Raw genomic sequence first — 12,808 nt, 5'->3', positions numbered from 1 at the left:
ACATACAAATGTAAAACCATAAAAGACCCAAGAAAAGAGGTGCAAACTCTTTGTTAAAACCTAACCAGAAAAAATTCCCACCTGGTGATGCGCGCATTCAAAGCACTCTGCAGATTCTTAGTAGTTAGCTGTGTGCCTAGCGTCACAAGGTCCTGGGTTCCATCTCCAACACTAATGACTATTACATGAGTATACTAACGAATACTACAACACTAAATGAATAAATAAATGTATTAATAAATAAGTATTTATATATGAGCCAAACAGCACATCGAAACTCTCTGGAATGAACCTAAGTCTGTTGGCCTCCAGTTTGTGCCTGAGTGGAGGGGTAGCTCCTAATACCGTTCTGCATTTGCTCCTTCACTGGTGTAGGTGCTGAACCTGTTTCTGGCCTTGCTCCTGAGCAGCTTCAGCGCAGACAACCTGGCAGCCACGGACGATGATGGGGAAATGAACAACCTGCAGATCTCAGTCATTCGCATCAAGAAGGGTGTGGCTTGGACCAAAGTCAAAGTGCGCGCCTTCATGCAGGCCCACTTTAAGCAGCGCGAAGCAGATGAAGTAAAGCCTCTAGATGAGCTGTATGAAAAGAAGGCCAATTGCATCGCCAACCACACCGGTGTGGACATCCACCGGAATGGGGACTTCCAAAAGAATGGCAATGGCACAACCAGTGGCATTGGCAGCAGTGTGGAGAAGTATATCATTGATGAGGACCATATGTCCTTCATCAACAACCCAAACCTGACTGTTCGAGTGCCCATTGCTGTGGGCGAGTCTGATTTTGAGAACCTCAACACAGAGGATGTTAGCAGCGAGTCAGACCCTGAAGGCAGTAAAGATGTAAGGTTCCAACCTAGAAACCAACCTCTGTCCTACGTGAAAGCAAATGGGACTCTCAGTCCCAAGGATGGCTCAGCCATGGGCTTGATGAAGAGATTCTGCAATAGCCAGTTCACTTGGAATGCCAGCCCCCTGCCCCAGTGTGGTGCTAGGCCTGCCCTTGGTGACAGAGCTTCCTGGGTAGTCCCACTCTAGCTGGAGTGCCTGGTTCCAAGCCTGGAGTAAACCTTTGAGTTTTTCCCTGCCCCTAATCTCCCTGACCTGAAGACATGAGACCCATGTAGGGCTATGTTCTTCTCTTGAAAGTTCTGAGGGCCCTGTGGTTAGGGTTTGTACATCATCCCTAGCAGAGGTGGAGTCTTGTCAAGAAGACATGTTTCTGCAAAGGTGCTTCATCTTCCTCTTCTTGCATGTCTAGAAACTGGATGATACCAGCTCTTCTGAAGGAAGCACCATAGATATCAAACCTGAAGTTGAAGAAGTCCCTGTAGAACAGCCTGAGGAATACTTGGATCCAGACGCCTGCTTCACTGAAGGTGAAAGGGGGAAAGTGGGGAACTGGGCATGAGGCCTATGTGCTGTGCTCACACTCATGCCTGTGTCAGGACTAGGGGGGCAGTAAATTTCTTCAAGAACATTGTTCCTCTCCCCATTTTGATGAAGGTTTGTACCATTTCCCCTACTCAGTTCTGGAATAGAAGTTTTCTATTGCCCAGTTTTCCTTTGTTCATCTCTTGGCACCAGCCCACACACTGCCATTAGAAAAGCCTCTTATCACACTGTGCCTACCTCATGACCGCCCTCCTCTCCTCCCTCTCACTGCTTCCTTCTAGGGACCTTCCTGACTCCAGAGGCCTTGCCCTATTACTTTGTGGCATAGGCTCAGCCCTGCCCCCTGGATTCAGCTGCTGTGCTCTTGCTGCGTTGGGCAGCATCTGGGGCCTGGGAGAGGAAGAGGGCAGAGCAGGTAGGGCAAACTTGTACAGTCTGACCTGCCTCTCCTCTTGGCGCCAGGTTGTGTCCAGCGGTTCAAGTGCTGCCAGGTCAACATTGAGGAAGGGCTAGGCAAGTCCTGGTGGATCCTGCGGAAAACCTGCTTCCTCATCGTAGAGCACAATTGGTTTGAGACCTTCATCATCTTCATGATTCTGCTCAGCAGTGGCGCCCTGGTGAGATCCAGGGGAGAATGATGAAGGGCTGTCTGGGGAAGAGTACAGAGAAACAGTAGGAAGAGGTTGAGGGGGCCAGGGTGTGGGACCTAGTATCTCTGACAGGACAGATTGGCTGAGGTCCCAAAGCCTGATAAAATGCTTTGGACTGAGCCGGGCGTGGTGGTGCACCTTTAATCCCAGCACTTGGGAGGCAGAGGCAGGCGGATCTCTGTGAGTTCAAGGCCAGCCTGGTCTCCATGGTGAATCCAGGACAGCTGGGGCTACAGGGAGACCCTGTCTCAAAAAGACCAAAAAAAAAAAAAGAAAAAAAAGCTTTGGACTGATACATGGTACCTTTGGGATTAGAATCCACATTTCCCCACATCCTGATTTTAAGATTTTGCATTATCCTGCTCAAGTCCAAGACGCTCTTCGTTGGGATGAGAACTTGCATTGCCGCTGCTTGTTTTACCCTATCCCAGCCAACTTCATGTTTCTGAGCCTGTGGTGAGGTGGAATGTCATGGCACCAGGGATATGTGGAGGAGGGCAGTTTTCTCATGGCAGACAGGAAGCAGGGAGAAGCCCCTGGGAGCTGCTTCCTCCAACCAAACAAGAAGCTCTACCACCTCCCAATAATCCATCAGATTTTGAATCCGTCAGTGGATTAAACCATCCTTTAGGTCAGAGCCCTCATGATCTAATCTTCTCTAGAACTGTTCTCACTGACATGCTTGGAGGGTGCTTTACTGATTTGTCAGACGTTGCTTAATCACAGTTAATCATCACACCTCCTCTTAGCACCATGCCTAGAGAGTCCACTGCTCTGCAGAAGGGAGTGCCCACACATTCACGTCAAGGAGTTACCTCATTCATGAGTTCCATAGGAAGAAAATAGTATCGTGATTTTCTTCACCTCAGTGTCTCCCAGCCCTGTGGCCCCTCCATCCATATCTGTGGCATTAAAGGACTAAAACGAGAAAAGATATTGCCAAGTCTGATAAGTAGACTGTTAGTAAGGTTATGGAGAAACTGGAATACTTGTACACTGCTGGTGGAAGTGTGAAACGGTGCGGCCACTTCGGAAAACAGTTGACCCAGTTACCGGCAATTCTTTTCTTAGGTATATGCCCTAGAGAAATGGAAACTTTTTTTAAAAATGTTTTATTTTTATTTTATGTGTATTCATGTGTTGTCTGCATGTAGGTAAGTGCACCTGTGTCATGCAATGCCCACAGAGGTCAGAAGAGGCTGTCAGATCCCCTGGAACTGGAGTTACGGACAGTTGTTAGCTGTCATGTGGGTGCTGGGATTCGAACCCAGGTCTTCTGTAAGAACACTGTTCTTAACCGCTGAGCCATCTCTCCAACCCCTGGAAACATTTTTATAAAAACTCCTAAAAAACACTCATAGCACAATTATTCATCCTAGCCAAAACATAGAAAAAAACCAAATGTGCACCAGCTAATGAGGAATGAATGAAATGTAGATCCATACCTCGGGGTAGTGTTCCCCCATAAGAAGGGTGAAATACCCATACATATTGCAGTGTGGGAGAACGTTGAGAACTTATGCTTAGTTAAGAAGCCAAGCACAAAGGACCATATATTGGATCATCTCATTTGTATAAACTATCCAGAAAAGGCAGATTAGTGGTTGCCCAGGACCAGAAAGTGTGAGGACTAGACGGCAACAGCTAAAAGATGAGGAAATTCTTTAAGGGTTAACAAAAATGTTCTAAAAGTTTGTTGATGCATGTATAACTCTGAATATTGAATTACACATTTAAATGGCTGAATTATATGGTACATGAATTATTTCTCAATAAAACTCTGGGCTGGGAGATCAGTGGTAGAAAGAGTGCTTGCACACCGTCCTGGGTTCAATCTCCAGCACCACTAACTAAGCAAATACATGAGCAAAACCCATGTAGCAGGGGACGAAAGTGGAAGAGGTGGGAATCTGGTAGCAGGCAGCTCCCTGTGAGAGGCATTGCTGGTGCTGCTCCCAACTGGGTAGGCAGCTGCTGCCTCTCTTTCAGGCCTTTGAAGACATCTACATTGAGCAGAGGAAGACCATTCGTACCATTCTGGAGTATGCTGACAAGGTCTTCACCTACATCTTCATCTTGGAGATGCTGCTCAAGTGGACAGCCTATGGCTTTGTCAAGTTCTTCACCAATGCCTGGTGCTGGCTGGACTTCCTCATCGTGGCTGTAGGTGTCCTGGTTTCTATTTCTCACCCCTTTTAGCAGGAGCTGGAGCTGCCTAGGACTAGGTTAGCGATCAGCATGTGGGTGTGGGCTTGGGGGAGTGGGACCTCTGAAGATTCTGCATTTGCTCTGGAGACTAGTGTCCTGTTCTTTCCTCTGCTGGGCCTGCCTTATTTACGTTCAGATATTAGGAGTGAAAAAAAAAAGAATCATTGATCTCAAGGTCCCCTGTTTTAGTCTGGACTTGAGAAGGTTCTTGCTCCAAGAGGATGTCCTCTTTCTGCTGCCAGTGGAAGAGAATCTGGGATGAGGTGGAGGTTGGGATGAGGTAGGGGTTCTAGGTTGAGATAGGGGTTGGGATGAGGTAGAGGTTCTGGGATGAGGTGGGGGTTCTGGGATGAGGTGGGGGTTCTGGGATGAGGTGGAGGTTCTGGGATGACGTGGAGGTTCTGGGATGAGGTGGGGGTTCTGGGATGAGGTGGAGGTTCTGGGATGAGGTGGGGGTTCTGGGATGAGGTGGAGGTTCTGGGATGAGGTGGGGGTTCTGGGATGAGGTGGAGGTTCTGGGATGAGGTGGGGGTTCTGGGATGAGGTGGAGGTTCTGGGATGAGGTGGGGGTTCTGGGATGAGGTGGGCACTAGAATGAGGTCAGGGTGGGGTCTGTGTTACTCCTGTCCATTCCCATGGGTACTTCCCAGATATACCTGAGCAAGTCACTTTCTGGGAAGAAGGGATTCTGATGTGGCCATTTCTGCAGTAATCACCAAATGAAATTTTCCCCTCCAGGCTACAGACCCTGCCCAGGAGCTCCCGTGTTGTTTTTCAGTTGGAAGCAGCATCAGTGACCATTTTTCACCCCACAGCTCTTGTCCCTCTTGGCCTTACTAACAGTGATTGTCCTCTTCTTTTCTGTAACTAAAACTTTTACCTTGCAGCGTTTTTTTAAAAAAATGGTGAATGAGAATTGTGGGACCAGGGCCATGGAGAATTCACCTGGAGGCTGAGAAGGGCTGCAAAGGTGGAGTGGCTAGGGGCTGGTGGGAGTGTTTAGAAGGAGCTGCATCAGCTGTGTGGTAAGCTGCCTGTAGAGCACTCATGGAATCTTAAGAGAGAGCAGTCAGGAATATTTTTCAGGTAACAGAAGCCCAGTATTCTGCACCAGCAATGACTTCTACTTTGTAAACACATTTCCTCCACACTGTCCTCAGCCTCCATGGTTAGTGACTCCTAAGAGCTGCTATTGTGCCCATTTTCATCTCCCACTTCAAAAAGCTAGTCTTTGAGAAGATGCCTAAATGAGCTGAAGAGACCACTCTGTGCTCTTGAGGTAAGCCAAATAGTCATGGCCCCAGAGGGAAGGGATAGGGAATCCTTCCAGTAATAGGTTTAGAAGACTTCAGCAGATGTGGATACCGGCTTGTAGGGAAGGGCCTCTTCTTCCCTCCAATAAAGATAGGGCAGAGTATAGGATGAAATGGGAAACCAGACTAGGCCTGCTCTCTTCCTACAAAGGGAGAAGTGCCACAGTCTTCCTTGCACACCTATAATCAGGAGGATAATCTCAGGACACCTATAATTAGGAGGATACCCACAGATGAGTTTCCTCCTACACTTGCTGAGGACTCAGATATGTCCACTACCATGGTCCAGCCAGCCAAGAGGATCTGTGATATGGAGCAAAGCTCCCTACCGTGACCTCCTCCATTCTGCCCCAACCTCTTCTTTGGGCTGAGCAACCCCAAAAAGGTGTAGTCAGGTGTCTTACATGCCTCTGGTACCCAAGGAAGGTGCTAAGCATATTAACAAGCCATATATCACTGTTTATTGAGTGGGGATTTTTTTTCTTTTTTAAAAAATGTATTTATATTTTATGTGTATGAATGTTTTGCCTGTGTGTATGCAAGTACACCACATGCATATAACACCAGTAGAGGCCTGAGAAGGGCATCAGATCCCCCGGAACTGTGTTAGCTGCCATGTGGATGCTGGGAATCAAACCTGGGCTCTCTGTAAGATCAGCCAGTGCTCTTTACTGCTGAGCCATCTCTCCAGTCCCGTGAATTTTATTTTTGTGCTAGGTTGATAGAGGGTAAAGCGATAAGATAAGCATATGGGTGATTGACTACAACCCATCAGCTCTTCTAGCTTTGGGGAATTATTTGTTATTACACTACTGTGGGGCCTCACATTGGAGCTGGAGCCTGCCTCTATACCAGTTGGTAAACAACATAAATTGAATACTATATTATGTGTTGAATTGTCTCCCAGCCACAAAGAGTCCCAGGAGGAGAAGTAGGCATGGTCCTAGCCCTGAGAGCTTACACTAGCTCTCAAAGCAACTCTAGCCTAATTCTAGGCCAAGGTAACCAAGCCCATGGGAACAGGACTGTCCTGGGAGCCTTACTTCCTTTGACTTCTTTTCTCCAACAGAACAGTCCATTTATTCTTTTATCCTGTATTTGCTGAAAATCCATAATGTACAAAGCTTGCTGGGCATTGTGGGGAATAGAGAGAGTAGTAAACATGGGTTGCCACCTTTGAGTTGTGGCTGGAAAATAAGGCTTTGACTGGTACCCAGACAGCAAGACCTACCAACAGTGCTTGCTGTCCATCTGAGAAATGTGTCTGGCTCCACTGGCATTGTAGAACTGGCAGGTGTAAATTTTAGATCCTAATTCAGCACCTTATCTGCTGACTTTCTTACCTCATTTACTGATGACTTAATGTCAGAATCTGCTCTTCATCTCCATGTTTGTTCCCCTAATGGATATTCATTCTTCCTTACTGCCTCTTAAAACTGCTTGAAAGCACTTTCTAAAAAGAGTCCTGAGGATAATCCAGACAGCTTCTTAGGTCAGCTCTTTTTATTAGTTAACCATGTGAATTCCCAAGAAGGCATCTCTCGTTTTGTTTTTCTTAGGTCCTTGGCTGCATTGGAGAGCGTGTCCTGTAAGAGAATTTTGTCATCTTTCTTAAAGGAGAGTTTCCCCATTGCTTACAGAGGTTAGCTAGCACATCTGCTCCAAGAACGGAAACTTGAGGACGGCACACGCCACATACTGACCTAGGACTCCTGAAAATATTCTCTTTTAATATGGTTAGCCTATTGAAAAAGTGTTCACTTTCTTCCGTGCCTGCAACTGTAAATGGCCTGAATATTGACTCCAACTCTTTTTTTTTTTTTTTTAGGTTTCATTCATTTCTTAAAGTATACTTAACCAATGTTCTGATTATCTCCAGTAAGGGGACATGGAGGTCCAGAAGATTATAAGAGCCATCAGTTGCTGAGTAACAGATCAGTACTTACTGATCCTTTGGAGAACGTAGCTCAGTTGAGCAGCTGAGCAGGTCATCTCTTAGCAGCATTAGAGCCAGCCTCTGAATTGGCCTCTGTTCCCTCCCCAATCTTCTCCCTAATGCAGAACCAAGTGTTAGCAGAAAAGTCGCCCACTCTTCATAGGGATCTTCCTGCCTTTATGGGGTCTCTACATACTCAAAGCTTGGGTTTTCTGCATCCTTGACAAAGCTCCACAGAGTGAAGTTGACCCAGGGGACTTTTGAAATGGGGTATGTGGTTGAAATGGGATAACTTAGCTTCAGATGTACTCATTAAGACTTCACTAACAGGCAGTTTGGGATTATTCGGGATTATGAGTTGGTTTGTGGGCTGAAGAGATGGCCTGGTGGTTTAAGAGTGCTTGCTGCTCTTGCAGAGGACCCAAGTTCAGTTTCTAGCACCCACATTGGGTACCTCACAACCACCTGTAATTCCAGCTCCAGGAGGATCTGACATCTCTGGCTTCTGTGGGCACCTGCACAGGGACATGCACACATATGTGTAATTTAAAGATAAAATAAGTCTTAAAATTTTTTTTTAAAAGAGTTAGCAAGCTGAACGTGATAATGCACGCTTTTAATCCTAGCACCTGGAAGACAGAGGCAAGCAGATCTCTGTGCGATGGAGAGCAGCCTGGTCTACATGGCAACCCAGGAGGCAGAAGCAGGCGGATCCCTATGACATAGAGGCTAGTCTGGTCTACATAGCAACCTGTGGCTACAGGGAGACCCTGTCTCAAAAAGACAGAGAGAGAGAGAGAGAGAGAGAGAGAGAGAGAGAGAGATATTACATTGGCAATAATAGGCAAAAGATAGCACATATGTGTTAATCATTAGGAATAGGAGACGGGCTGGCTGGTGCTGCTGTGCTCTAGATAAGGGTATTGAGACCCTTGACTTTAGGCAGAGATTAATTTTGCACCACCTGCCCTCCAGAGAACATGGAGAGCCTAGTAGGGCCACGTCTGGTTCCAGATTTGCCTAGGACTCCACAGATGATACCTAAGCTGATGGGTTTTGAATACACGCATAAGTTCAGGGTTTATACCACAATTTAAAATTGAGGGCTGGAGTGATGGCTCAATAGTTGAGAGCACTGACTGCTCTTGCAGAGGACCTGGGTTCGATTCTCAGCACCCACATGGCAGCTACAAACCGTCCTTAACTCCAGTTCCAGGGGAATCCGAAGCCCTCTTCTGATCTCCCCAGCACTGCACAACACGGGTGCATGCACATACATGCAGGCAATACACTCATACACAAAATAAAAATAATAAAAAAATTGAAAATCGAAAACCTCACACCTGTTCCCTGCTACATCATAGACTATCTGCTTCTATCCCTTGCTAGTCCTGGTACATAATTATACGTTCTTTTTTTTAAAGTGCCTGTGGATCTAGCTCAGTAATAGAGTGCTTGCCTAGCATGCACAAGGCCCTAGGTTTAATCCCCAATTCTGAAAAAACAAAGAAGGTCTGTGTGTGTGTGTGTGTGTGTGTGTGTGTACGTGTGTACGTGCATGCGTGTGTGTGTGTGTGCGTGCGTGCGTGCATGCGTGTGTGTGTGTGTGCGTGTGTGTGTGCGTGCGTGCATACAAATACAAGCAGTTGAGAAACAGAATCAAGACCTAATGCCCTAGGAAAGATCAGAAGCAGCAAATGAGACTTAAATAATATATTGTCTTTTTCTTTTCTAATTTGGCTTTGAAACATGAATTAAGCTAAATAGACATCTAGCCCACTTCCCACCACTTCCCAGTTGAGGGAATTAGAGAAGCAATATCTTAATCCATCCCAGAATCATAATATAAATATAAAAGAAACCCCAAGCCCAAACATTCTCAGATACGGTCTGATAAAAGGAGTCAAGTGCCCCCTTGCTTCAGTCAGGCCTAGGCAGTCTTAGGAGTGGCTGGTATCCAGGATTAACAGTCATCTTGGAAACTTCTCTGAGAGTTCAGACACAGCAAGGCAAGTTTGCTTTGAAGAGCAGGAAAGGTAGGCCTGTAGGCCTTGCCCCAGTATGTCAGCAGGTTAGCTCTGGATTACTCAGATATCGGTAACCTGTTGGAATATTGCCATGTTACCTGCATACTGGGAATAGATCTCCACAGTCTACCCAAGTAGATGGAGCACTGGCTCAGGGCTCATCAGTGAGGGTCTCAGGTCCTGTGTACACTGCCAATTCCCTCATCTACAAACGAAAATGATCCTCTCTCCCTAAGAGTTCTAATTACTATGCTAATGAGGAGAGTTATAGAAGACAATTCTGGAACTGCCACAAGAGGCCAACACATTTGGAGCTGTTTCTGGAAAGAAAAAAGGAGAATTATAAAGAAAAGTAGATTCAGGTGTCTATGGCCATGAAGAGGTGATGATTGGGCTTCTAAGATGGAAGGGGTATTGCAGTTAAAAGTGAGAGAGAATCCTGTCACTCCAGAATTAGAGGCAAGTAGATATATGTGAGTCCAAGGCCAGCTTAGTTCACATATTGACTTCCAAGCCAGCCAGGACTGCATAGTGAGACGCTGCCTCAAAAAACAAAACAGAACAAAGAGAATTACACAAGGAAGTTCTCATGGGGCCAGAATCCCATCAAAGAGTTTTGTATGGCTCAGTTTTGGGGAAGGACAATCACCTGTGGTACTCACTGTTTCCTTTATTGATGTAGTGACTCATCAGATTCTCAAACAGATGGTTTCTTGTCAACCAGGATAAGAGAGCTTGTCCCTGTCGGAAATCCTGTGGTGGCTGAGCTGAGGAGGGGCATCTGGTGTGGAACGTGTGTATTTATCTGTATTCTTTTCCATAGGTACCATTAAGTTTGTCTGGCTTAATTTAATGGGAACCTCTGGGAGCTGCAGAGACTGTAAAGGGCGAGGGTAAGGTTCTTGTCATCTCTTCAGGCTCCTCTCCTTCCAATGGAACTTCCTCATTCTTTCCCTCTCCCCTCAACCTCTTCCCTTCCCAACCCCTGTGTGTGTTCTCTCTTCCCTTAGTGTTTTCTTCTGCCTCTCAACCACCTTTCCTTCCAGGTCGTTTGAGTCAAGTTGAAGTAGGCAGCTGGTGTCACCCACTTCCTCTACTGGGGGGGCCCAGTCTGTTAAATCAGTGCTAGGGATTTTATTCTAACACTCTGGAACCTCTGTTTTCTTTTTCTTTTCTTTTTTTGTTTTTTTTTTCTTTTTTTCTTCTGTTTCCGTGTAGGTTTCTTTAGTCAGCCTTATAGCTAATGCCCTGGGCTACTCGGAACTAGGTGCCATAAAGTCCCTTAGGACCCTAAGAGCTTTGAGACCCTTAAGAGCCTTATCACGATTTGAAGGGATGAGGGTAAGATACTAAGAGCAGCTGATCCTTCTGCATGCCAATGGAAACTGTTTAAGCATGCTAGAACTGATCACATGGTGGGAAGATCATTCGAACATGAATTCTGTGATGCAGCTGCTGATTTGATCTCCACTTTCTCCCTTGCACCTGCCCCATGCGCAGGGGAGTTGCATTAAGCTGCCTCATCACATTAATCTTGGCCGACCCCCAACAACATGCCGTTGCAGCACATGTTAACATTGGCTACTCTCACTTGGCCTGGCTTACCTGTAGCACTTGGGGTGGCTTTCGGGGCTGTTGATTTTATAGGGAGAATCACCAGGTGCAAAGAAGGGGAATTACAACCCAGAGACCCACTGAAAAGCATAGGCTACAGGTAGGGAGAATGCCGGGTAGGGGCGATAGCCAAATGGGGTCCATGCTATCGGGGCTCATCAAGAAAACAGCCAAGAAAGAGTTTGAAGGCAGGGTGGCAGGCCTGGAATTTGGGGTCGGAGCAGAATTTGGCGTGACCCTGGGAGAAGAAATGCTTTTCTTTCTATTCTGATTCCTCTTATTGCACCTTGTTGTTCTCAGCCCAGTCCCAGACTGGCAGCCTCTGTCTGATAGCAAAGCTTTTCTCCTCACCCCCAACCCCTCTGCCCATGCTATATGGTCCCCTGTCCTCACCATCAGAACAGCAGACAATGCTAGGTGACTGCATATCAGTTAGTTCTCCTGAAATTTCTCGAGACCACCCAATTCCTGCTCTGGCGATACTCTACCCAAGTCCAGACAATACACAGGGTTGTCACCCTGCCAAATTAGAAATAAGGCTTCCTCTTTTGGTGCCTTTTTCTTGTCTTTTTGGTTTTAGTAACTGTGTGTGTACACATGTATGCATGCACACTAAAAAGTTGATTTCCTTAAAAAAAAAATCACATAGACAGCTGGTTTTGGTGGTGATAGTTGTCCTATGCTAATCAGAGAGGTCTGTTGTACTTAACGAGACCAAGAAACTCGCTTCACTTAAGATGCTGAGTACATGCAGGAGAGCAAACCAGAGGATGTTTCTAAATGTGCAGATATCAGAATGTAGGCACAAAATGCAACGATTACAATGGTCCACATGAAGCAAGACTGATTGATAAAACTAGAGACCAGGACAGTGCGGCTGTGCCCATTCCCTGTCTGTGACCCAGGCCACAGTTCCACAAAGCTACTCATAGGAAGATGAAACTTTCCTGGGGACTTAGGAATTTTATTATTTTAGTTTATTTAAGCAAAAGCTTTTTCATAATGAGCTTCTTCTATAGCACAGTTACAGTTTGGCTTACAAATGTGAGCCTTTAGTAGCCTCTGGAAGCCATCTGCAGGAAGGGCATCCTGCAACAGCATATTCACTTTAATTAAAAAAGAAAAACCTTGGGATTCGGTCTCTCGTCTATAGAAAAGGGAGGTTTCAGAATGTGTGCAATACAGGCATTGTTCTGGCCAGGCCAAATGTGTCAAGAGCAATGCACTGCTCCAGAGTCATCAGTTGAGATGGCCGCAGTGTGAAGGCAGTGGGACTGGAATGCTCTTCTCTACTCCCCTGCCTTGCCATATTTTTCATAAGGGCTAATTTTTAAATGAACCTTAGTAGTTTCGTTTTAGATTTAATAATCCACCTTGGTGGCTGAAAAACTGCAGCTACAAACATTCAGTCGAAGAGTGCTCACAGCATTAGACCTCAGCCTGGTAACCTGCAGTCCTGCAGGGATCCTGGACCTCTTAACAGACTATGAGCATGTTCAGAAAGCGCCCCCAGCACACACAGCTGACACTGTGCTCTTTCCATCTGGGTGCTCATTGCTGTCACTCTGTTACTGTGGCAAAAGTAGTCCTCCTGGACCAACTGGAGACATTCCCTCAGGAGGACGTGATTTGAATAACCCAGATGCAGGAATCCTTTTGATA

General features: G+C 46.3%; 1 protein-coding gene across 1 annotated transcript in view; it reads left to right on the top strand.

Annotated features, from left to right (window-relative positions):
* Window positions 1–12,808, top strand: part of Scn8a (sodium voltage-gated channel alpha subunit 8) — a 196,068-nt gene that overhangs the window by 162,537 nt on the left and 20,723 nt on the right. The window contains exons 18-22 of the mRNA XM_008840003.3: window positions 376–846; window positions 1,265–1,382; window positions 1,861–2,015; window positions 4,038–4,211; window positions 10,751–10,873. Coding sequence (XP_008838225.1) covers window positions 376–846; window positions 1,265–1,382; window positions 1,861–2,015; window positions 4,038–4,211; window positions 10,751–10,873 — 1,041 coding nt within the window. The remainder of the gene's footprint in view (window positions 1–375; window positions 847–1,264; window positions 1,383–1,860; window positions 2,016–4,037; window positions 4,212–10,750; window positions 10,874–12,808) is intronic.

This window comes from Nannospalax galili, unplaced genomic scaffold (assembly GCF_000622305.1).
Source record: "Nannospalax galili isolate Female #2095 unplaced genomic scaffold, S.galili_v1.0 scaffold979, whole genome shotgun sequence".
Lineage (NCBI taxonomy): Eukaryota > Metazoa > Chordata > Mammalia > Rodentia > Spalacidae > Nannospalax > Nannospalax galili.
Note: the sequence above shows the minus strand (reverse complement) of the source record. Positions and strands in the feature narration are given on the sequence as shown.